Source organism: Grammomys surdaster, unplaced genomic scaffold, assembly GCF_004785775.1.
Source record: "Grammomys surdaster isolate TR1022 unplaced genomic scaffold, NIH_TR_1.0 63, whole genome shotgun sequence".
Lineage (NCBI taxonomy): Eukaryota > Metazoa > Chordata > Mammalia > Rodentia > Muridae > Grammomys > Grammomys surdaster.
The window spans coordinates 432,899-460,661 of record NW_021604565.1 but is presented as its reverse complement, the minus strand read 5'-3'; the positions used below and the strand labels follow the sequence as shown (position 1 = coordinate 460,661).

The window sequence follows — 27,763 nt, the reverse complement described above, 5'->3', positions numbered from 1 at the left end:
TAATCTTCCAATATTCCACAAAAGAGAAACATAGACCAATTCATTTCTGAGGCCACAGTTATCCTGACAACCAAATAAGACAAAGAATCAACAGAGAAGGAGAGTTACTGACCAATTCTTTTATGAACACAAATGCAAAAAATACTCAAGAAAATACTTCCAAACCAATTCCAAGAACACATCAAAAATTTCATCCATCATGATCAACTAAACTTCATCCCAGAAATACAGGGATGGTCTTATGTATGAAAACCAATAAATGTAATCGACTACATAAAAAATGTAAAGATAAAAGCACGTGATTATCTCCATAGGTACAGGAAAGGTGTGAAAAAAGTTTAACATTCCTTCATGATAAAAGTCCTGAGGAGATTGGGGATAAAAGGGACATACCTAAACATCATAAAGGAAACCTACAGCAAGACAATGGTCAACATCAAATTAAATGGAGAGAAACACAAAGCAATTCCATTAAAATCAAGAGCAAGACAAGGATGTCCATTCTGTCAATCACTATTCAATGTAATATTTAAAGTTTTAGCTAGAACAATAAGACAACACAAGAAGACTAAGGGTACACAAAAGCATGGGGAGGCAGAAGTGGGGATTGTCAAAATATCGTTATTTCCAGGTGATGTGATACTATAAATAAGTAATCATAAAATTTCCACCAGAGAATTCTGATATCTGATGAACACTTTCAACAAAGTAGCTGGATACAAAATTAACTCACAAAAATTACAAAAATGTAGTTCTCCTACAAACAAAAGGCAAACCTCCAAAGAAAGAAATTATGGAAGCACGAACTTCCCAATAGACTCAAATAATATATCTTTTTTTTTAATGAAGACCCATAATAAAAATACTCCATTTTACAACCATTATTGTATATATGGATAAATCAACAGAATCTGCACACTAATAGAATACCAGAAGTCAGCAAATTGGCAGAATATATAGCATTTATTTGCAACTACAGATTGATGTCACTCATAAGCATTCAAGAACCGACATGAAGTTCCAAATAAAATAGTAACAAATAAAATCAAGATGTTACCAGGCCCAGGTGAAGGGAAGAGGATCCTACTACTCTTACTAAAACATTCTGGGAAACAGTAATTTATGTAGGAAATTGTTTTGTTTAAGTCAGACTTGGTGAAATGCACTAGAGACTACAAATCTCAGGGTAAAGTATTTCCAATTTCTGTGTTTCCCACTACTCCCGGGGCAGTAGGCTTAGGAGTTTTTATGTGTACAAGTTCTTCGTTCTCCCAGGGAAAAGGCCCTTTAACTACAGAGGAGAAGATTTTTGTTCCCCTTGGAGAAATAATATAAATGATACATTGATTGGAGGCTTATTCTTCTACACCGCAAAATTCTCCTCTAGGGCATTCATTTGAGTTCTGAAAAAAAATGATTCTGTAAGTGCAAAAACATCTATTAAGGAAATGGAATGGACAGTCATTCTAAAATTCTTTCCCTGAAAGTCACTGCTGTGTAAAAGGGGTAGTTTATTACAGAACATTAAATAAACTAAAGAACTATGATTTATCTTTTATACCAAAGCCTAAAAGAGAGGAAAGGCTGAGCTCTTTTGATAAATTTCTTTTCATTTCTTTTCTATAATTGCTAGCCTGTTCTGTTATATGCTATCTATCTATCTATCTATCTATCTATCTATCATTTATTTATCTATCCCTCTGACTATATGATATTTACAGAAGAAATATAAATTTTAAATGAACCAAACCATACAATTCTTCTTACTAGAACTACAAAATAAATAAATAAATAATATCTATTTGATGAAACACAATTAATACAAATTCTTCCCTTATTCATAATTTTTTAAAACTCTGTAAAGGAGAAATATAAATTTCCTCAATCTTATGGAGGATACCACAAAATGTTAGATGATGACTTTGTATTTACTGATATTCTCTGAGAGGCTCTGCCAGCACCTGAATAAGACAGATGCAGATATTCATATTGAACTGAGCCTTGGGACCCCAATAGAAGAGTTAGGAGCTGAAGGGGATTGCAACCCCATAGGAAGAACAACAATATCAACTAACCGAACCCCTCAGGGGTCTCAGGGAACAAACCAACAATCAAAGAGTATACATGAATGTGCCCATGGCTCTTGCTACATATGTAGCAGAAGACTGACTTATCTGGCATCAGTGGGAGGAGAGGCTATTGGTCCTGTGGACACTTGTTGCCCTAATGGAGGGGGATACTAGAGGGGTGAGACCGGAGTGGATAAGTGGGTGGGTGGGAGAGCACCCTCTTAAACACAAAGGGGTGGGAGGGTGGCGTGGGTGCCTGTAGACAGGAGACTGAAAAGGTAGAAAAATTTGGAATGTAAATAAATAAAATAATAATAAAAAATGTTCAAATTAGTATCAGTTTTGACTATTCAAATTCCTTTCCATTTCAGTATCAATTTTAGAACCCTTTGGATAAAGTGAATGCAACATTTTCCCTGGAAATTTTGATATAATTACATTGTACTATAGGCAAATCTTGGGAGATCTTAAAATACTGATTGTTGGAATCCATGAACAGAGTGAATTGATATTTATTTTATTTTATTTTATATTTCTTTTTCTACAGGTGTCATCATAGAGCTCTATCATAACCTTGGTCAAAATAATACCTACTATTTCTGCACCACTGTAAGGTTTAATTCTCATGTGCTAATTATGATATAAAATATTACTGATCTTTTATACATTAGGATATCTTTTATATTATATATAATATATAATTGATTATAAAATGTAATATATGGAATATAATTGATTACAATATATAGAATATAATTGATCTGTATGTATTAATGTTTTTTCTGGAAATCTTTTAAAGCTTGTGTAGGTATTTAGAAGCATTTTTATGTGTGTGTGAAATAGTTGGAATTTCTGTAGATAATAAAATGTAAATAAATATCTTACATCTTCTATGAACATTTAGAAAATTCTTATCTTGCTTCATTGGACATCATAATAAATAGTGTAGAGATTAGGCATGATTTTCTTCTTCCTCTCCTGAGGAAGAAAGCCCCGAATCACTCATCAGTAAATAATATGTATTTTTAAAGTAACCATATTGAAAAAAGTAAAAAAAAAAAAAAAACTTACATGATTTAAAATTTAATGTCTTTTGAAAGAAAGAGAAAAAGAAAAAGAAAGAGCAGAAGATTTAAAAAAATGTTTCATGCTCATGGATCAGTAAGATTCACATAGTAAAAATGGCCATCCTGCCAAAAACAATCTACAGATTCAATTCAATACCTAACAAAATTCCAACTCAAGTTTTAACAGATCTTGAAATGTCAATCTAAAACAATCTCGAACAAGAAAAGAAATGTTGGTTTCAAGTTGTAGAATAGAGCTATAGCAATAAAAACTACATGATATTAGCGTAAAGGTGTAGGGTGGTAGGCTGTGAGAGGCAGTAGGGTATGCAGTTGAGCCTACTTTGAACCCTGGAGAACCTAAAGGGATGGTAGGAGTTTGATGGTGCTCCTGAGCTTCCTGGTTCCTCTCACTTAGCTTCAGCCCTCCACAGCCTCTCCCACAGAGAGGTCTATGGCCATCAGTCACATAGGTATAGTGGCATGTAGATGAGGTATCTCCAAGCTCTCAGACCAAGCCAATAGAAGTTATCTGCTGCCAGACTCTAACCCACTCTAAAACTGTATATAAGAATCCTATTTGGGAGAAGTAAAGATGTGCGAGAATCATCTGGTTGTCCTAGAGTTTCTGTCGCAAGAGCTGTAACACTACAACTTGAGAAGAGATCTGCTCTCGCGAAGTGCCCTCAGGACACTTCCCATGCTTCTTGCTAGTTAGTCAGTTTCTCACTGGCTCATCCCAGACTGGCTCAGAGCACAGGGACAGGTGCAGCACCTGGGAACAACTGGGTGGCGACAGGAGAGACACAGGTAGAGGCAGCATCGGAGGCAACGGAGATGATTGCCCCTCCCTGCTTACACTCTATCCCCTTGGCCCAAACCCCATACCCAGCCAGGCCAGAGATCTTCATGGAAAGCCTTTTGGCACCAGGACCCACATGGGGCTCAAACAGCAACACAGCTGCAGAAACTGATATCACTAGAAGGTGAGCCCTCCAACTCTGGAGACAAACAACCTGTCCTTTCCTGCTGTGCTTTCAGTCAGTGCCATCTCATGGATTTAGATAAGCTAAAGGGGCAACTAAAGCTTCCTGGCCAGAGCTACTCTCTGGTGCTGGCTGAAGGTCCCCCTGGTCTCTGTTTAAATCCCAATAGGTCTCAACAGGAGTTGGCAAAGACTCTCTATCTAGACTCTCTTTAAAACAAAAAGAAAACCAGGTAATGCAGCAGCCACTTAAAAGCCACAAGGTGGCTGCCAATTCTTAAATCTGCAGGAAGGCTTAATGTTTTGGATCTCTGTGGAATCCCCCAAAGCCAATAAGCTAAGGGAATTTTCCCATTGGACAAATCATTTCTCCTCTTTTCTGTCATAGGCAACTCAACATCACATAAAAATCACTCCAGGCCAGGGAAATATGTGCCCTACTAAAATCCCATGGAATAAAAATAGCCAAAAAACAAGTCTCCTTGTTTTGGGAGGAAGTCCTTCAGATAGCACCATGCATGGCCAATGACAATATTTACAGCCCAGACTCATGGAGCAGAGTAGCTTCTCTCATCAACAACAGAGATACCAAAGAAGGAAAAACACGGTCTTCTGACTTTTTGCTGATCTTAGCCGCAATTCAGCAATGTATTGGGCCATCTAAAATAGGACAGACTGAGAACAATGCAGCTCCTGACTCCTCAGTCAAATAAACGCAAAGAACAAGGTCTCCCAAATCACCATATTTCAGACCTCACAGCCCTTACCAAACTAATAAGGGAAATAAAATCTATCTACCTACCTCTGCCTCCTTATGCCTGAGAGGAAACACTAAACAAACTATCTGCTCCTCTTGCCACTTCCTCCCTCAACCAAATCTAAGGCTCCATTAAAATACCAAAGGAGATCTCACCTGCCTCTCTCCTTACTCCACCAACTCCCATCCAACCAGGGAGAGCCTCCCAGTTCTCCAAGCCACAAAAGTGAAAGACCTTCAAAACTCATAGAAAGAACCCTGCCAAACTCCATAGTCCCTTACACCCAACCATCTACCACCCAACAACTTTGCAATTTTCAGGACTCTCTTGCAAAAACTAACCCTGTCTCCCATGCGACTCAGGAGTCTGATACAGAACTTGAAACCCAAAATGCTTGAGCATTCCTGGTTAATATCAACCCCACTGGAACTAAACCACTTAACTGGTACCCATTCCAAGCCTCAGACTTAAAAGAACTCAGGCAAGCAGTGAAGGAAGATGATATTCATGCACCATGAACAAAATCTCTCCTACAGAGCCATATTGCCAACGTAAACACCCACCAAGAATGGAGAGAGATTTGCCATTCTACCCTCCCTGCCCAAATGTTTCTAGAGTAGGAAGCCTTATTTCATGACGAATGCCGTCAACAAGGCAGACAAAACCGGGACAGAGGTGATGAGATCCCATGAGATTTTAATGAACTCTGTTCAGGAAGACTTTTCTACTGGATCATACCAGGCAACTCAGCCAGCAGGGTACTATAAGCAGGTCCACCTCTGTGCAACCCAAGCTTGGGATAGGGTCACTCCACCCTTGGCATCACAAGACCCTGCCTCCTCCCTGCTTTCTCTCCATCAGAAGCCCAGAGAATTCCCTATCTGATTTTATTCTCAGAACTAAAATGAGCTTAGAAAGAAAAATTTCCAACTCCACAGCTAGGGACCTCCTTCTTAAAACCATTATTTGGCAATGTATGACTTCTGAGTCCAGACTAGCTTTCCAGGGTCTCCAGGAAGAGCATCATGATAGGTGGATTGTGACAACCCACGATATAGGAACTCCATCACACCAGATTGAATCCATGATACAGGCATTTGTAGCAGCAGCAAAAACAAAAGGAATCTGCTTCAAATGTGGAGAGGCTGGACACTGGAGGAATGAATGTCCACATCCTCCAGCAGTTGTGGGGCTGTGGCATGCATGAATTTGGGTCCCACATGTCTGCTGCCCCAAGGGGCTAGGGCCTTGGATCAGGCGGCAGAAGAGCAGGTTTTCAACTGTGTGCACTCCACAGGGCACCAGGCAGAGAGCTGAGCCTTGGCTGGTTCCAGTTGCTTGCTTGAGTTGGCAGGCCTCCGTGGCTGGAATGTAGAGGGGTCTTCAGTGGGAGGTTAGGTGGTAACTCAGTAGTTGAAGGTCTTCTCCACAGTTCCGCACAGTGGACCCCAATGATGAGAGGTAGTCCATGATCTTAAAACATTTATTGTCATGGCAGAAAGTGGATGAAGCTGTAGTCTATGTTCTCAGGGTGGGCCTGAGGTTAAATCCCTTTAGCAAATAGGAGGGTCTGGAAAGGAATGCTTAATTGGCTATGTCTTCTGCCCTTTAGGTATCTTATGAAAAAGAAGATGTTTTGAGGCTCTGTGGCCTGTAGTCATGCCCTCTACCTGTGGAGGGGCTAATAGGGGCATTGTCCTTTGTACCAGAAAGGCACAGATATATGGAGGTCTTCAGCCTCATGTCAGGAGCCTGGAGTCTGGGAGCATGGTGAAATGTATACTGTCCCTTGCAGGGAAACCTGTGAGGTCTCCAATCTTCTGAGTCTCCAGCCATCTTTAGCCAGTGCTTGATGACAAACCATGCAGTCCTTTCACAGTCCTACTATTCTGCATTTACTTTAAAAAAAAAAAAAAGCATCACTGGAGTGACTGTGTCATTTGTATTGAAAATTTTGGAGGAGGTGGAAGTCAAGAGAAAACACTACACAGGCTGTAGGGGGTAGCACAATTAAGTCACAGACTAAGGAGGGATGAGGGTGGTGGTTGGGAAGGCAAGGAATCAATGAACCAATTAATTGTTTTACGGGTTGTATAGTTTGATGGTAATAACATCTGATTAATCTAGATAAACATTATGTTTTCCTTACTAATATGTAATTTTCTCCAAGTTCAGTAGCCATTTGACTTTGGCAAGAGAATTCATCTGTAGCTGGAAGATCTAAGTCTGTCTGATGTAGGACTCAGCGAATGTCTCTGGATCTCAGTGTGTGTCTCAGGAGTCTTCAGTCTGATTAGGTGTCTGGAAGAAGGCAGCTTGTTGTCCCAAGCAGGTTCCAGGAGATGGCATTGTCTCCACTGGATTTGTGGCAGCAGCACTGTCCTTTTACTTTGTTTAGGTAATCTGTAATGTAATCTCAAGAGGGGAGCAGAACCTCAGCAGGGGGATGTCCACAATGGGTGGGTAGCAAGCATTAAGCTACTTGGGAGCACATCATGATCTGCCAACATGATCCTAGAAAAGCAAAGGTGTTTGGGGAAATTTAGTCTTGGAAGGCACCTTTGAGTCTGCTTTGGATGACTGAGGAGGAAAAACATCATGTTAATTATGTATCTGGGATAGGCAGCAACAGTTTTTCTGTAAAAGGAAACTGGTTGTTAATTAAGGATTGAAAAATGGTGATCAGCATAGTTGATTTGACCTGTGGAACTATATTAGGAGACTTTTGAACCTCAAAGAAATCTGAATCAAATTGAAAAATCTTGGACATATATCACAAATGCTAGAGGGAAAAAGAAACATTTAAATAAAGAAGCAAGAAAATCTTGGGTTGAAAAGCACAAACATCGTTTCAGTTTATTCGTATAGGTAGAACAAGCATTAAAAACTTGGGTTAAGGGTCTCAGGTGTGCTTCTCTATTGTCCTTGGCAGGTTTAAATGCAGTGGGTGACGGGCCTGCTCTGCCATGTGGTGGCTTGAGTGCTCTAGCAGAGACGTCTCCTGTATTCCCCATTTGTTTTTTTCTTAGCTGGTAAATCCTAAATGTAGAAAAGGAGAAGAAAGATCAACCTTGAAGAAAAGCTTAAACGAAGAAGAATAAAAGTTTGATAGGACAGTCAGAGCCAGAAGGAGTCAAAGGCTGTGGAAAAGACTTGACCCATGAGGGGAGAAATGTGGAAGCTGGGTTGGAGCCTGCGCTTCTGAGAGCAGTTCCTTCTGGCCCAGCCTGGAGTTCTCAGTTGCAAGAAAGAAACTGTCTCAAAAGGAAAGAGGAATCTCTCAGCCAATGGAAAGGATCCTAGAACAAGGGTCAGGGCAGACACTACCATCTGAAAGGCAGCTGTTAGCTGTGAAGGAGCCCTTTCTGGGGCTGAGGGATGGGCAGAGACTGGAGGCTAGGGGACTCCTGCCATCTTCCCAATGAGTTGGAGGCTGTAGCTAGTGATCAAAGGGAAGAAGCTGGCCAGGAACATGTGGAGAGGAAGAGAGAGAGAGAGAGAGGGGCGGGGCAGACATATATCCACATACGTATGTCCATCTGATTCTTGATAAAGAAGTCAGAAATATACAGTAAGTACAAGACAGGATCTTCAACAAATGATGCTTATCAAACTGGTTGACTACAAGTAGAAAAATGTAAATAGATCCATACCTATCATGCTGAACAAAATTCAACTCCAAATGTATCAAAGATATGAACATAAATTCAGACAAACTGAATGATACAAGAGAAAATGAGGAATAGTCTTGGATGCATTGGTATAGGAGACTTTCTAAACAAACTACTAATAGCACAGGTACTAACATCAACAATTAAATTGAGCCTCAAGACATTAAAATACTTGTACAAGACAGAGAAAACTCCTTCAGGCAAAGCAACAGCCGACATAGTGGCAAAAGAATTTTACCAACTACACATCTGAAAGAAAACTGATATCCAAAATATAAAATGAAATCAAGAAACTCGATACCAAAAATCAAATAACCCAATTTAAACAGGAAGTTTTCAATAGCTAAAACTCAAAATGGCTGAGAAATATTCAACCTCCATAACCATAAGAGAAATGCAAACCTAGTTTTCATTTGCATGGAAATATCACATATATTTAGATTTACTTTGAGATTTCATCTTACTACTTTCTGAATTCCTAAAATTAATGATAAAAGTGACAAATCATGGTGGAGATGGAATGCACAAACAAAAACACTCCTCCTCCATTGCTAGTAAGAGTGCAAACTTGTACAACACCTATCGAAATCAGTATTACAAATTCTCTGAATAATGGGAATCAATATATGTCAAGATCCAGATCTACCACTTTTGGGCATACACACCAAAGGACACACCATCTTACCACAAGGACACTTGTTCAATCACGTTCTCTTGCTGCTTTATCCATAATAGTGAAAGATTAGAACTAACTTATATTTTCCTCAACAAAAGAACAGATAAAGAAAATATGGTACAATTATACAATAGAATACCATTCATCTCATAGAAAGAAATGACATTATGAAATTTTCAGGCAAATGGATAGAAACAGAAAAAAGTCATCCTGTGTAAGATAACTCAAACTCAGAATGATAAGTATGGCATTTATGTCAGTATTATTTTTTTAGGTAAATGATAACCAAGCTTCAGTCCATAGACCCAAAGAGGTCAGACATAAAGGAAAGGACTAGTGAGGACACACTGATGTCAATGGGAGGATAAATTAGATTTGAAGGGAGTAGACTGGAAGCAGTGCAGGAGAGCACGGGAATGGGAGTTATCAGGAGGGACTGTGGAGAGGAGACATGAGATGTCTCTTGAAGAGACAGAGCTATAATTGAAGAACATTTAAGGAACATTTAAGTGGTGGTATGGAAACACTGTGCAGTGAAAATCTCTGAAACGCAGAGAGGTGATCCTAATGAAGTATCCAAATACTGAGGATGACAGAAACACTATTGGCTATCTCTTGTCAGCAATGAAGTTTCCAGTGTGTGGACTAGGTTTCATTTAATTGAGTTGCTGGCCAAAGAGTTTCAATGGAAATCTGTAAATGACCCAGGCTTTAGCCATGACAGTAGGTTGCTCACCACAAAGCAAGTCCTTACTGATTAAAACAACATCCACAGAAATCATTAAGCCTGAAGAGGTTGCACTGGTGCCTACTAAAACCTTCACAGACATGTTATAATGTCTATGACATGGAAAGGTATTCAGCATCTAACCTAAAAAGAAAAGCAAAGACCAAACCAACTATAAAACCTTTGATCTACATTCTGTCTTGCCTGCAAAAATCTGCTAGGGTAATGGCAGCACAAACCACATGGCAGTAACAAAACAAGTCTGATTTGACTTAAGGTTACTTCAGGAGATGGAACTTCTATGTGACAACGCTTGGATGACCAAGATCCAGAGTCTAGATAGTACAGAGACATGGGGACGAAGACCAAATACCACAATCTTTTTTTAAAAAAGTAACAATAATGACTCCTAATGATATTCAGAAAAGCTCATAGACTCCTAATGATATTCTGAAAAGATCATAGATTGCCTTATTCTAGAATCATCAGAGAGGCTTCCTACTGCAACAGGTGGGAACAAATACAGAGATCCAGAGCCAGACATTACACAGACAGAGAGACCTTGAAGCTCAAAGAATATTCAAAAGAGGCACAGAAGGTATGGAGAAAACAGAGACAATGGAGCACACAAGGAAAACAAGGCCTACTAAAACAATTGAGTAAAGCTCATATGAACTCACAAGAACTGAAGCAGAATGCAAAAGCTTGCATAGGTCTACACCAGATCCTCTGTATATATACTATAGTTTTAAATTTTGTACTTTTATAGGACTCCTAAATGTGTAAACAAGTGAGTCTTTGATTCATTTGACTTCTTGGGACTCATTTTTCTTTTGGTTTGTCTTGTCCAATTTTAATATGATTGCTTTTTATATCAGTATATTTTATTTTTGTTTTATTGTTATCTCTGAGAATCCTATACTTTTCTAATGAAAGACAGGTGAAGAAGAATTAGAAAGAGGAGAAGGAAAACTTTATTCAGATTATCTTGTACAAAAAAAAAAGAATCTATGTTTAATAAAGGGGAAAAAATAAAAAAGGATACAGCCCACAGGATCTCACACCTGTGAGATGTTTCAAAACCTCAGGGTTTAACAAGAACATAACAGGAAGGATAAGTAGGTTATTTCAGTTTAGTAAGACAAGCAGTATTGGCATATTGCATGTGTGACACTTATGCTTACTGTTTGGTCTATTGCTATCTTTGGTAATACTAGACACTGGACCACAAGATCTCAGCACGTCAGGGACAAGAAAATCCTCATATACACCAAGTGATGTTATGTAACTTTGCGCCTTAATTTAAAATTGATGGATAAAAGAGAGTTAGGCAGGGCTTCAGTTGCAGGGCTTGCAGATACTAGGGGTAGAGGAGAGGAAAGGAGGGGAGGGGAGGGGAGGGGAGAGGAGGGGAGAGGAGAGAATATGTCATGGGGTAAGGGATAGTGAAGTGGCTCAGACAGAACATGACAAGTTATATCTTGGAGTCACTGACAGGAAAGCAGATAAAATAGTTTAGAAAGGTGATATCTTCCAAACTCTAGTGCCATTAAGGCTTATTATAAATTCAAACCTCCTTGTAAAAAGCTCAAGGCCAAATGGATAAAAGGACCTCCAAATAAAGCAAGATACACTGAAATTAATAGAAGAGAATGTGGGGAACAGCCTTGAACACATGGACACAGGGAAAATTTTCCTGAACTAAACACTAATGGCTTAATGCTCTTGAGGTCAAGACTCAACAAATAGGACATGAAAAACTTGCAAAACTTTTGTAAGGCAATAGACATTGTCAATAAGACAAAAGGGCAACCAACATATTGGGAAAAGATATTTAACAACTCTACATCCAATAGAGGGTTAATACCCAATATATACAAAACACACACACACACACATACACACACAAACAATAAGTTAGACTTCAGAGAATCAAATAACTCTATTTAAAAATGGGATACAGAGCTAAACAAAGAATTCTCTTCTGAAAATACCAAATGGCTGAGACACACTTAAAGAAATGCTGGAAATCCTTAGTTATCAGCAAAATGCCAATCAAAACAACCCTGAGATTCCACCTCATACCACCCAGAATGGCTAAGAACAAAAATTTAGGTGAAAGGACATGCTGGCAAGGATGTGGAGAAAGAGGAACACTCTACCATTGTTGGTGAGATTGCAAGCAGGTACAACCACTCTGGAAATCCATCTGAAAGTTCCTCAGAAAATTGGATGTATCCAACTATACCACTCCTGAGCATATACCAAAAAGATGCTCCAACAAGGATACATGTTCCACTATGTTCATGGAAACCTTATAGCCAGAAATTGGAAACAACCCTGATGTCCCTCAACAGAGCAGTAGATAGAGAAAATGTGGTACATTTACACACTACTCAGCTATTAAAAACGATGACTTTATGAAATTCTTAGGCAAATGGATGGAAAAAATTTCCAAGCAAATAGTCCCAAGAAACAAGCTGGAGTAGCCATTCTAATATTGAATAAAATCAACTTTCAACCAAAAGTTATCAGAAAAGATAAGGAAGGACACTTTATACTCATCAAAGGAAAAATCTACCAAGATGAACTCTAAATTCTGAACATCCATGCTCCAAATACAAGGGCACACATATATATACTAAAGCTCTTTATTTTTCTAAAATATATACTAAAGCACTATATTTTACTAAAGCTCAAAGCACACATTGCATCTCACACATTAATAGTAACAGACTTCAACACGACACTCTCAGCAATGGACAGATCATGGAAACAGAAACTAAACAGAGACACAATAAGATTAACAGAAGTTATGAACCAAATGTATATAACAGGTATCTATAGAACATTCATCCTAAAACAAAAATTATGCATTCTTCTCAGCACCTCATGGTACCTTCTGCAAAATTGACCATATAATTGGTCACAAAACAAGACTCAAAAGATACAAAAATATTGAAATAATCCCATGCATACTACCAAACTACCACAAACCAAGGCTGCTCTTCAATAACAACAAAAACAACAGAAATCTTACATACATATGGAAGCTGAATAACTCATTACACAATGATAACTTGGTGGAGGAAGAAAAAATTTTAGAATTTAATGAAGATGAAGGTACATCATACCAAAACGTATGGGACACAGTGAAATCAGTGCTAAGAGGAAAGCTAATAGCTCAAAGTGCCTCCAAAAAGAAATTGGAGAGAGCATACACTAGCAGCTTGACAGCACACCTGAAAGCTCTACAACAAAAAGAAGCAAATACACCCAAGAGGAGAAGATGATGGAAAATAATCAAACTCAGGGCTGAAATTAACCAAGTAGAAACAAAAAGAATTATACAAAGAATCAACAAAACCAGGAGCTGGTTCTTTGAGAAAACCAATAAGATAGATAAATCCTTAGCCATACTAACCAGAAGGCACAGAGACAGTATCAAAACTAATAAAATCAGAAATGAAAAGGGAGACAGAACAATGAAAACCAAGGAAATGCAAAAAAAAAAAATCATCAGATCCTACTGCAAAAGCCTATACTGAACAAAACTGGAGGAGCCTCAAACACATGGGCACAGGGGAAAATTTCCTTAGCAGAACACCAATGGCTAGTGCTCTAAGATCAACAATCAACAAATGAGACCTCATAAAATTGCAAATCTTCTGTAAGGCAAAGGATACTGTCAATAGGACAAAATGGCAACCAACAGATTGAGAAAAGATCTTTACCAATCCTACACTGATAGAGGGCTAATATCCAATATATACAAAGAACTCAAGAAGTTAAGACATCACAGAAGAAAATAACCCTTTTAGAAACATGGGGTACATAGCTAAACAAAGAATTCTCAACTGAGGAATATGGAATGGCCAAGAAGCATCTAAAAAAATGTTCAAACCCATTAGTCATCAGAAAAATGCAAATCAAAACAACCCTGAGATTCCACCTCACACCAGCCAGAATGGCTAAGATCAAAAATTCAGATGACAGCAGATGTTGGCAAGGATGGGGACAAGGAACACACTTCCATGGTTGGTTGGATTACAAGCAGGTACAAACACTCTGGAAATCAGTCTGGCAGTTCCTGAGGAAACTGGACATAGTATTACCTGAGGACCCAGCTGTACCACTCCTAGGCATATATCCAAAAGATTCTCCAACATATAACAAGGACACAGGCTCCAGTATGTTAATAGCAGCCTTACTTAAAATATTCAGAAGCTGGATACAACTCAAGTGTCCCTCAACAGAGAAATGGATACAGAAAATGTAGTACATTTATACAATGGAATACTAATCAGCAATTAAAAACAATAACTTCATGAAATTCTTAGGCAGATGGATAGAACTAGAAAATTTCACCTTGTGTGAGGTAATCCAATCATAAAAGAAGACATATGCACTCACTGATAAGCGCGAGTTTTTTCCCACAGCTGAGGCACCAACATGGAACTCGGACACCCATGGACTTCAAGAACCCAAGTCTGTTACAGGTGAACATTCCCAAGTCTGTTACAGGTGAACATTCCCCACTCCCCACAACACTCCGCGCCAGGGCCTCCAGTCTCTCCGCACGCAAGCTGCCAGCTGTGCTTTGGCTTCCCCATCTCTATTTTGCTCTGCCTCCCCCACCCAGTGGCATCTGGAGGCTCAAAATAGAGACATCGACCTCTGGGTCCACCCTTGTGGGACTCTGCCCTGCCTTGTGGAACAAAGCTGAGTGAGGACTCCCCTTGCCGGACTTGGCTCCATGCACCCACCCATCTGGCACTGTGTGTGGAACCTACTCAGTTATACCTGTATGCTTCTGTCTCTCTCCGGTGCCTGCAAAGAACAGAAGATGCACAGAGACTCATAACTCAACACAACAGAGAACTCTATGCCCGCACACACCCCTGAGGCACACGGGCCATCATTTTCACCCCTGCTAGCAGTGAGCAATGCATGCAGAGCCAGCTCCAAGAGCGCTCCCCGCTGGTGCCTGTGAAAACTGTGTAACATCTCTCTCTGTCCACCCCTCCCTTCTCACCCTCTCTCATATTACTGGCTAACTTCTTTTCTCTAATTGTTAGCTACAATCTAACTCCTGCTTAGTTCAAAAGACAAAGTCTCTCTTTCCATGTGTTCTCCAGCTCAAGGGCAAGATGGTGGTGGCTTCCTAACCCCCCCCCACCCTTCTCATCCCCCTAGCTCAACATAGGACTCCTTCACAGCTAACAGCTGTCCTTCAGGCCACAGCGCCTGCTGTTATCGTCGTTCTAAGACTTTCCCTTAGTTGAGTGACTCCTTCTCTCAGCTGAGACTATTCTCTCTTTCCCCCAAGAGGTGTTGGCTCCAAACTCAGCTCCCATGTGTTTTCTACACAGAATCTCACTGCTTCTGACTCTTCCAACAAGCCCCTAAGTTTCTTACTTTAGACTTTTCTTCAAGGTTGGCCTTTACTCTTCTTCTCTACATTTAAAATTTACAGACTAAGAAAAAAATAATGAGGAATACAGGGGCCCTCTCTGCTTATACACCACATGGCAGAGCAAGCCCCTCCCCCACACTGCTTCTGAACCCACCATCAATGCTTTTCTCCCAAACAGGAATACCTACAACAATGTTCGTGCTTCTCAACCCAAAATTTTCTTGCTTTTATTTAAATGTTTCCTTTTCCCAAACAGGAACTTCTAAAAACAACAATGTTCATGATTTTCAACCCAAAATTTTTTGCCTTTTGTTTTAATATTTCCTTTTCTCTCTAATACTCATGATATATGTCCAACACTTTCTTCAACTTTTTAAAATGTATTCAAGGTTCAAAAGCTATCTAATTTACTTCTACAGGTTAAATCAACATGCTGATCACCATCTTTCAGCTCTTAATTAACAACTAATTTCCTTTCACAGACAAAGTGTTGCTGCCTATCCCAGATACATGATTAACATGATGGTTTTCTCCTTCAGCCATCCAAAAACAGACTCAACAATACCTTCCAAGACTAAAATTTCCTCAAATACCTTTGCCTTTCCAGGATCTCAATGACAGAACACGATGTGCATGCTCCCAAGTAATTTACTGCTCAATATCCAGGCTTTCCAGGCATCTCCCCGCCGGAGATGCTGCTTCCCTGTGATTAGATCCACAGATCCAGCAGAGACAACACTATCTTCTGGAACCTGGCTGAGATGCCAAGCTGCCTTCTTCCCAGACATCTCATCGGACTACAGAATCCAGAGACATGCTGAGATCCAGAGACAGTGCCACCTCCTGGAACCTGCCAAGCTGCCTTCTCCCAGCCATCTCCTCTGACTGAAGACCCAGAGATGCTCGTTAAGACACAGAAACACATGCTGAGACGGAAGACAGATCCAGACCTTCCAACCGCAGATGAACTCTTTTGCCAAAGTCACATAGCTGAAGTAACATGTTAGTGAGGAAAACATAATGTCTATTTAGATTAATCAGATGTCAGTACCCTCAAACTGTACAACATGTATTTAATTGATTCAATGATTCCTTGCTTTCCAAATCCAACCCTAAATTCCTATTACCCTTGGCTTAATTATGCTACACCCCAGACCTGCATAGTGTTTTCTTTTGACTTCTTCATCCAAAATTTTCACTTCAGATGATACCTCTCCTAAAAGAGAGGGAATTGTGGGTGGTGAGCTATGAGAAAAGGCTGGGTACCTGGTCAAACAAGCTTCTGAACCCCAGAGATCCCTTGGGACGGAAGGTATTCAGCTCTGTTTCTAGGCCTCTGGCTCTCTCAGCTTCAGCCCCCCACAGTCCCTCCCACAGAGAGGCCCATGGCCACTGGCCACATAGGAGTAGCACCCCCACATGTGGCCTACATACATCTCCAATAACCTACACCGTCAGAGATGCCCCTCCTTTTATGAAAGAGAAGAGAGTGGGATGTCGGGCTGTAGACATCTTGGGTTGGCACGGGCCTGGAACCTCGAGACTGTAGGTATTTGGCCACGCCCCCAGAACCCAGGACTCTGACACTCGGTCTCATCTCCATTTAGCCTATACCATCAGTCACTTAAGACACAGGTAGAAGGTGTGACTAACAGGCCTCTGCCTTGAGATATTTACATATAAATAAGGCCGGGGGGCCTAGATAATTAAGTTGTCCCCTCCCTAATCCCTCCTCTTTCCTACTCCCCATATAAGACAGCTCCTCCTGGCATTGGTCGGGGGGCACACTAACATCTAGATCTAACTTTCACCATCATGGACAATAAAACTTTCATCTCTTAGATTCCACATGTCTTCTGGACCTTGGACTTATGTGGACTTATGTAGGAACCTCCCCTGCAGCTAGGGGCCACTCCTCCGCCACAGAAAAAGCCTCCAGGACAGGTGGGCTGCTGTCGAGGACTCCCCTTCCGCCTGGGTTCACAGGCCTCCTGTGCTGCTGTGTCCCCACGAGCCCCCTCCACTGATGCTCCAGGACTCCACCGCTGACCTGGTCAGCGCAAGAGCCCAAGCAGCCACCCGAGCGCAAGTATTTTTTTCCACAGATAATAGCCCAAAAGCTCAGAATCCCCAAGATACAATTCAAGACCACATGGAGCTCAAGAAGAATGAAGACCAAAATGTGGATGCTTCAGTCCTTCTTTGAAGGGGGAACAAAATACTCAAGGGAGGAAATATGGAGACAAAATGTGGAACAGAAACTGAAAGAAAGGCTATCCAGTGACTATCCCATGTGAGGATCCATTCCATATAGTCAACAAATGCAGATACTATTGCTGATCTCAAGAAGTACATGCTGACAGGAGCCTGATATAGGTGTCTGCTGAGAGGCTCTCCCAAAGCCTGACAAATACAGAGGCAGATGCTCACAGCCAATCATTGGAGTGAGCACAGGGTCCCCAATGGAAGAGTTAGATAAAGGATTGCAGGAGCTGAAGGAGTTTGCAACCTCATAGAAAGAACAACAATATCAACCAATCTGACCCCCCCCAGGCTCCCATGGACTAAACTACCAACCAGAGTACACATGGAGGGACCCATTGCTCCAGCTGCATATGTAACAAAGGATGGCCTTGTTGAGTATCTGTGGTATAAGAGTCCCTTGGCCCTGTGAAGGCTCAGTGCCCCAGTGTAGGGGATTGCCAGCATGGGTATGGGGGAAGTGAGTAGACGAGTGGTGAAACACCACCATAGAAGCAGGGACAGGGGGATGGCATAGGGGTTTCTGGGGAGAAATCTGGCAAATGGGATAACATTTGAAATGTAAATAAAGAAAATATCCAATAAGAGAAAAAAATAAATTAGGACTGCTAAGTACCCTGCTCCCCTGAAGACACCACAGCCTGAAGGCATTCCAGGAGTTCCTCTGGACAAAAGGCAATTGGGAAATCAACACAAGAGTCTGAAAACCTCCTGGGGGCTCCTGAGCATATAGGGCAACTGACTCAACAGACTGAAAGCCTCCCTGGAGTTCTGCTGCACACAGGTAAACAGAAACCAGAGTTTTAATCCCTCCTGGAGAACAGCTTCACTCAGGACAACAGATTGACTGCTTCTCTGAAGACCCAACCCAGTGAAGGCCTCCGGGGAGATCTGCTGAAGCCAAGACAACAGATCAGCAACTCCTCTGCCCCTCTGAACATCCCACAGTCAGAAGGTCCCACAAAATGTCTGCTACAAATAGGGCCACAGGTCTACCAGGTGACCTGAAGCAACCCATGGAGAAAAGAGGCAGGCTCCAGACAGACACCTAGACCAGCAAACACCAGGGATATCCAGATGGTGAGAGGCAAGTACAAAACCATAAGCAACAGAAGCTAATACACCTGGGCATCATCAGATCCCAGTTCTCCCAACCTGAATATACCAACTCACCTGAAAATCACCTTAAAATCCTATCTTATGAAGATAATAGAGTTCTTTAGGGAGGATATAAATAACTCACTGAAAAAAAAAATTAGGAAAACACAGGTAAACAGGTAGAAGCTCTAAAAGAGGAAACAAATCCCTTAAAGAAATACAGAAAAATACAATCAAACAAGTGAAGGAATTGAATAAAGCAGCCCAAGACCTAAAAGTGGAAGTAGAAACAAGAAAGAAAACACAAATGGAGGCAAATCTGAATGGAAAATCTAGGAAAGAGGTCAGGAATTACAGATGTAAGCATCATCAACAGAATGCAAGAGACAGAAGAGAGAATCTCAGATGTAGAAGATACCATAGCAGAGATTGACAAAACAAAGAAAATTTAAAACATAAAAATCTCCTAACCCACAGCATCCAGGAAATTCAGGACCCAATGAAAAGACCAAATCTAAGAATAATTGGAATAGAGGAGAACAAAGACTCCCAGCTCAAAGGACCTGAAAACATCTTCAACAAAATCACAGAAGAAAACTTCCCCAACCTAAAGAAAGAGGTGGCCATAAATGTACACGAGGCCTATAGAACACCAAATAAATGGGACTAGAAAAGAAAACCCTCTCGTCACATAATAATCAAAACACTAAATGCACAGAACAAAGAGAGAATATTAAGAGCTCCAAGGGAAAAGGGTCAAGTAATGTACAAAGGCAGACCTATCAGAATTACACTAGATTTCTCAACAGAGACTATGAAAGCCAGAAGATGCTGGTCAGAGGTCATGCAGACTCTAGGAGAACAAAAATCCCAGCCCAGGCTGCTATACCCAACAAAACTGTAAATCAATATAGATGGAGAAAACAAATATTCCAGGACAAAATCAAATTTAAACAGTATCTCTCTATTGATCCAGCCCTACAGAGGAGTCTAAAAGGAAAGTTCCAACACAAGGAGGATACTGACACCAAAGAAAAGACAAGATATTAATTATCTCGAAACAAAACCAAAGAACTATATGCACATAATGCCACCTATAAAAATAAACATAACAGGAACTAACAATCATCTGTCTTTAATATCTTTCAATATTAATGGACTCAACTCCCCTATAAAAAGACATAAACTAACAGACTGTATACACAAACAGTATCCAGCTTTTAGCTGCATACAAGAAACACACTTTAATACCAAAGACAGACATTTTCTCAAAGTAAAGGGCTGGAAAAAGGTCTTCCAAGCAAATGGTCCCAAGAAAGAAGCTGGAGTTGCCACCATAATATCCAGTAACATGGACTTTCAATCAAAAGTTATCAAGCAAGATGAAAAAGACACTTCATATTCATCAAAGGGAAAATCCACCCAAAGTCTGAATTCTGATCATCGATTCCCCAAATGAAAGGACATCCACTTTCATAAAAGAAACTTTGCTTAAGCTCAAAAAACATGTTGAACCCACACACAATAATAGTACAAGACTTCAACACCCCACTCTCACTAATGGGCAGGTCACTGAAACAAAAACTAAGCAGAGACACAGTGAAACTAATAGAGGTTATGAACTAAATGTATTTAACAGATATCTATAGAACATGTCACGTTAAAACAAAAGGATATACCTTCTCAGCACTGCATGGTACCTCATCCAAATTCGACCATATAATTGGTCACAAAACAACACTCAACAGATACAAGAATATTGAAATTATCCCATGCATTCTATCAGATCATCATAGCCTAAGGTTGGTCTTCAATAACAACAAAAACAACAAAAACCAACAACAAAAAGCTGCATACACATAGAAACTGAACAAATCTCTACTCAATGATAACTTGGTCATGGAAGAAATAAAGAAATCAAATACTTTTAGAATTTAATGAAAATGAAGGCACAACATACCTAAACGTACGTGACACAATGAAAACAGTGCTAAGAGGAAAACTCATAATGAGTGTCTCCATAAAGAAATTGAAGAGAACATAACTAGCAGTTTAACAGCATATCTGAAAACTCTAGAAAAAGAAGAAGCAAATACTCCTAAGAGGAGCAGATGGCAGGAAATATTCAAACTAAGAACTGAAATCAACAAAGTAGAAACAAAAAGAACTATACAAAGAATCAAGGAAACTAGGAGCTAGTTCTTTGAATCAACAAGATAGATAAATGTCTAGCCAAACTAACTAAAGAGCCTAGAGCTGGTATCCAAATTAACAAAAGGGAGACATAACAACAGAAATGGAGGAAATTTTTAAAAAATCATCAGATCCTACCTACTACAACGGCATATGCTCAACAAAACTGGAAATGTAGGTGAAATGGATGATTTTCTAGACAGATACCACATACCAAAGTCAAATTAAGGGTGGGTAAACTATCTAAACAGGCTCATATCCCCTAAGGAAATAGAAGAAGTCATTAAAAACCTAGCAACCCTCCCTCCCCCCAAAAAAGCCCATGGTCAGACAGATTTAGTGCAGAATTCTACCCAACCTTCAATGAAGACCAAATTCCTCAAACTATTCCATAAAATAGAAGCAGAAGGAACACTACCTAATTCTTTCTATGAAGCCACAGTTACTCTGATACCTAAAACACACAATGATGCAACAATAAAAAGATAACTTCAGACCAATTTTGCTTATGAATATTAATGCAAAAATACTGAATAAAATTCTTGCAAACCAAATCCAAGAACACATCAAAGCTGTCATTCACCACAATCAAGTAGGCTTCATCCCAGGGATGAAAGTTTGGTTCAATATAGGAAAATCCATTAACGTAATTCCCTATATAAACAAACTCAAAGAAAAAAATCACATGATCATTTCCTTAGATGTGGAAAAACATTTGACAAAATACAACACCCCTTCACGTTAAAAGTATTGGAGAGATCAGGAATTCAAGCCCCATAATTAAATATAATAAAAGCAACTTACTGCAAACCAATAGCCAATATCATTAAATGGAGAGATACTTCAAGCAATCCCGCTAAAATCAGGGACAAGGCAAGGATGCCTACTCTCCCTATATCTATCTATTCAATACAGAACAAAGTTCCAGAGCAATAAGACAACAAAAAGAGATCAAGGGGATACAAACTGGCAAGGAAGAAATAAAGGTATCATTATTTTCAGATTATTTGATAGTATACATAAGCAACCCCAAAAATTCTACCAGAGAACTTCTCTAGATGATAAACAACTTTAGCAAAATGGCCAAATATAAAATTAAATCAAATAAATCAGTAGCCTTCCTTTATACAAATGATAAACAGGCTGAGAAAGAAATTAAGAAAACAACTCCCTTCACAATAGCCACAAATAATATAAAATATCTTGGGGTAACTCTAACAAAACAAGTGAAAGATCTGTATGACAAAACCTTCAAGTCTCTCAGGAATAAAATCAAAGAAGATCTCAGAAAATGGAGTTATCTCCCATGCTCATAGATTGGCAGAATTAACACAGTAAAAAATGGGCATCCTACCAAAGGCAATCTACACATTCAATGCAATCCCCATCAAAATGCCAACACAATTCTTCAAAGACATAGAACAAACAATTCTCATAATTAATCTGACACATCAAAAAAACCAGAATAGTGAAAATAATACTTAACAAAAAAAAGAAAGGTTTGGGGGATCACCACCCCTGACCTCAAGCTTTACTACAGAGCAATAGTGATAAAAACTGCATGGTATTGGTATAACTGCATGGTATAGAGATAGACATGTTGATCAATGGAATAGAATTGAAGATCCAGAAATAAAACCACATACTTGTTCATTGAGAAAGAACCCAAATATACAATGGAAAAAAGAAAGCATCTTCAATAAATGGTACTGGTCTAACTGGCTATCTGTATGTAAAAAAATGAACATAGACTCATATTTGTGACCTTTCACAAAACTCAAGTCCAAGTGGATCAAAGAACTCAACATAAAACCAGATACACTCAATCTAATAGAAGAGAAACTAGGAAAGAGCCTTGGAATCATTGGCTTGGCATATGGGGATTTCCTAAACAGAACTCCAAAGGCTCATGCTCTAAGATCAAGAATTGATAAATGGGACCTCATGAAACTGGACAAATCGGCAACCTACAGATTGGGAAAAAATATTCACTGACCCCACATCCAGTAGAGGGCTAATATCCAAATATGTAAAGAACTCAAGAAGCTAACTACCAAAAATCTAAACAACCCACTCAAACATTGGAGTATAGAATTAAAACAGAGAATTCACAGCAGGGGAATCTCAAATGGCTGAGAAGCACCTAAAGAAATGTCCTTAGTCATCAGAGAAATGCAAATCAAAACAACCCTGAGATTCCACCTTATACCAATCAGAATGGCTAAGATCAAAACCTCAGGTGACAGCACATGTTATCGAGGATGTGGAGAAAGAGGGACACTCTTCCATTGCTGATGGGAGTGCAAACTGGTACAACCACTCTGGAAATCAGAAAATTGGAAATAGATCTAACTGAAAACTCAGCTATACAACTCTTGGGAATATAGTCAAAAGATACCCTATCAGACCACAGGGGCATGTGTTTCATTATGTTCATAGCAGCCTTGTTTGTAATAGCCAGAGGCTGGAAACAACCCAAATGTCCTGGAGAACGGATAAAGAAAATGTGATTCATTTACAGGATCGAGCTATTAAGATCAAGGACATCATGAGTTTTGTAGGCAAATGGATAGAACTATAATATATCATTCTGAGTGTCAGACCCAAAAGGACATGCATGGTATGTACTTACTAATAAGTGAATATTAGCCGAGAGAGAGAGAGAGAGAGAGAGAGAGAGAGAGAGAGAGAGAGAGAGAATAATCAAGATACAGTAGTTCACAGAACCCAAAAAGGTCAAAAAGCTGAAAGGTCCAAGTGAAGATGCCTCAATCCGATTTGGGAGGGAGAAGAAGGCAATCACAAGGGGGAGGTGGGATAGCCCTGGTCTTGTATTTTGATGCTGATTCCACTTTCCTGGGAGGGGCTACAGAGGAGTGAATCAGTATACAGGTGACTTTGTGAACCTTCTGCCCACCTTAATTTGTAAAATAAAGGCAATAGCCAGTGATTGGGCAGTTGAAGAGGTAGGTAAAGGTTGGAGGAGGAGGAACAAGAAGGGAAGAGAAGATGGCTGAGGATGTCCATGTGGCTCTAACAGTCTAAGGTAGTTTATTCATTCAAGTGAGGCAATTGGGTTTACAATTCTAATTGTGTGGGCATCTTGTGCATTTAGTGTTTGCTAATATATAATCTATTGGTTAATCTTTAAGCATTAAGAGTCTTCTTTCTCCCGGGGACCTTGAGGATGGCAGTTATTGTCTGGGGTTGAGCCAAACACTATGAGGGTGGCAGAGTTGGCCTAGGGCCCATGGACTCCACAGAGCTGACCAGCAGAGGCAACAGCCACACCAACATCTTGTGGGTCCTGGGCCCATGCTCCTAGCTAGGCGGTTCCTTAGTGCTGGAACTTAAAGCAGGAACATTGCGGCCAGGAGCTAGCAGGACACACTGCTGTGTTTTCTAATACCTCTTGCTAGAGTGCTCATGAAAAAGGACCTATCATGACTGCACTCCAAAAGACCCAACAAGCAGCTGAAAGAGTCAGATGCAGATATTTTGTAACTGTGTCCTACATGGTCAAAATTGATCCAAACTTTGTATATAAATATTGAGATATATTATTATTACAGCTATATTGCTGTGCTATGACAATATTTTTGCACTACTCTTCAATTATTTTTTTACTACTGTTTCCATCACAAGTATTTAGATATCTAGAACTTTCTTCAGTAATTGAAAAATTAAAAGTGTTACGCTCTGCTTCTATAAGTCATCTTTAATCTGAACCTCAAAAAACTTCTTATTCAGAGATATCATTGCTTTCTAATTTTGAGTACAGTCTTGCTATTATATTAAAGATACTATATTGTTTTCACTCTCTCCAGGATGAGATGGACATGAACTTTAAAAAAGCCCTTACATTCAGAAGGTATGGAACTTAAAATCAATTCAACTTGAGTGAAATATAGGACTTTGAGACTGAGGGCTTCCGGGTGGCATGTTGGAGGCAGAAGTGTCTGTTCTGGACAGTGAGTTCCCAATATCCTGATGTGCTTGTGTGCAAGAGAATTAAAAACTAATTACAAGCAAGAAGATGTGAACATTTATCCTTCTTTATACCGAGACATACCTGAAGCAATGTTTCATGAAGTGTCAAAACTGCCTAATAGGATATATTAAACAAAGAGCAAAACATAGCTACAATAAATGAGAAATAAAAGATTTGTCAATTGTTTAAGTAAGATCGTTCACATCTCTTGAAAAACACATGTAAACTTTATAAAGTTGAAATACTGGAAAACCTGCACTACTCTTCTTCACTTAATTAAATGAATTAAATGTTCTTCAGATACTATACTTTTTTCACTTTATTAAATTTATTCTACTCTTTGGGAACACAAATTTGGCTTGAATGCCTCCATTTTCTATTATTCTATCTTAAAAATAAAATTAGGTAATGTTTCAAGATTTTCATCCACTAATCATACCATGGAAGAAGATACATTTGATCATATAATCAAGGTGTGGCCAGTACTGCAGTTAAGAGACTCCCCAATTCTAGAGATTTCTCTGAATATTAGATTTCTGTGATTTAGATGGAAGTATTCAGGGCTCAGACCCCAATAATAGATCTTTCTGTCAGGCAAGAGTCTAAAATATGCAGAGTGATTCTTGGGAGTCTGTGATATCTCTTCAGATTTAGAAATATATAATTTATTTTGTTCACTGATGTCCAATCAAAAAAAATATGAAGGCAGAATTGAAAGGATTAATTTCTCTCTATTTAGGGTCACCATAGTTAGGTAAAATGTCAAAACTTTGTAAGATTCATGGAGAAGGCTGCAAGTGGCATTAATACGATGCTAATCCTGACAACCAGCTCCATTCCATGTTATATTTTGGAGCGTTATTACACAGGTTTTCTCCTCTTCTTTTCCCTTCCCTTCCATGCCATCAAGGGTGGCCACCTCAGCAAGCACCAATCCTTATTGTTGTAACCCAAGCCCAGGCTTGCTGAGGAAAGAATAGAGGCCCACTTTCACAGCCCTCCCCACAAAGTTAACCATCACAGAACTGTGGATACTTCCCCACACTTCTAAAGAGCAGTAGTGAGAAGGTTTGTTCCTCTGTTTAAAAACTTCACTTAGACCAAAAATAACTAGAAGACTTTTTAATATTTTATTTACATTTCAGATGTTATTCCCTTACCCCATTGCCCCACCCACCCAGGAACCCCCTATCCCATCCCTACTCCTCCTGCTTATATGAGGATGTGCTCCCAACCCCTCACTCCTATCTCCCTACCCTCAAATTCCCCTACACTCAGCATCCAGCCTTCATGAGACCAAGAATCTCCTCTCCCACCTAAGGCCCAACAAAGCCATACTCCCCTACATATATAGCTGGAGCCATGGGCCTCTCCCTATGTGCACCCAGGCTGGTGGTTTATACCCTAAGAGCTCTGGTTGGCTGGTATTGTTGCTCTCCTCATGGGGCCTCAAACCCCTTCAGCTCCTTCAGCCTTCTCTCACACTTCTCCATTGGGAACCCCATGATCAGTTCAATGGTCATCTGTGAGCATCCACCTCTGTATATGTCAGGCTTTGGCAGAACCTCTAAGGACACAGCTATATCAGGCGCCTGCCAACAAGCACTTTCTGGCATCCACATCAGCATCTGCCTTTGGTGACTGCACATGGGATGAATTCTCAGGTAGGGAACCTGGACGGTCCCTCCTCCAGTCTCTGCTCAACACATTGTCTCCATATTTGCACTCATGAGTATTTTCTTACTCCTTCTAAGAAGGACCGAAGGACCCACACTTTGATCTTCCTGTTTCATGTGGTCTGTGAGTTGTATCTTGGATATTGTGAGCTTTTGGATTAATATCCACTTATCATGTGTGTTCTTTTGTGATTGGGTTACCTCACTTAGGATGATGTTTTCTAGTTCCATCCATTTACCTAAGAATTTCTTGAATTCATTGTTTTTAATAGCTGAGTCATATTCCATTGTGTAAATGTACCACATTTTCTGTATCCATTCCTTTGTTGAGGGACATCTTGGTTCTTTCCAGCTTCTGGCTATTCTAAATAAGACTGCTATGAACATAGTAGAGCATGTGTCCTTATTATAGGCTGGAGCATCGTCTGTGTATATACCTAGGAGTGGTATAGCTGGGTCCTCAGATAATGCTCTGTCCAATTTTCTGAAGAACCACCAGACTGATTTCCAGAGTTGTTGCACCATCTTGCAATCCCACCAACAATGGAGGAGTGTTCCTCTTTCTCCACACCCTCACCAGCATCTACTATCACCTGAGTTTTTGATCTTAGCCATTCTGACTGGTGTGAGACAGATTCTAATTTTCTTAATTTATGTATTCTGGTTCTTTTGATAAACTTGGCTACATTTGATAGATTTTCTTCAAAGTATCACTTCTTTGTTTCATTTGTTCTTTGTAACTTTTCCTTGTTTTTATATCATGGCGTTCATCATTAATTTGAGGGTCTAGGTTGTACTTAGTTTTCCAAATCCCTCAAGAGCACTATTAAGTCGTTAATTCTGGATCTGTAAAATTTTCTTAGTAGGCACTTAGTGCTAGGGGCAGCATTTAAGTCTGCCTTCATTGTGTGTTACACTGGAAACAACCTAGATGTCTCTCAACTAGAAAATGGATAAAGAAAATGTGGTATATTACATAATAGAATATTAGTCAGCTATTAGAAACAAGGACACCATAAAGTTTTCAGACAAATAAGTGGAACTAGAATATGTTGTGAGTGAGGTAACTCAGACCCATAAAGACACACATAGTATGTACTCACTTATAAGTGTATATTAGCTGTAAAGTACAGGATAATCTTGTTACAATTCACAGACCCAAAGAAGTTAAGAT

At 39.7% G+C, this 27,763-nt stretch overlaps 1 protein-coding gene across 1 annotated transcript in view; it reads left to right on the top strand.

The window, feature by feature from the left end:
• LOC114620635 (solute carrier family 7 member 13-like) overlaps window positions 1-27,763 on the top strand; it is a 53,923-nt gene that overhangs the window by 15,706 nt on the left and 10,454 nt on the right. The window contains 1 exon segment of the mRNA XM_028766771.1: window positions 3,851-4,122. Coding sequence (XP_028622604.1) covers window positions 3,851-4,122 — 272 coding nt within the window.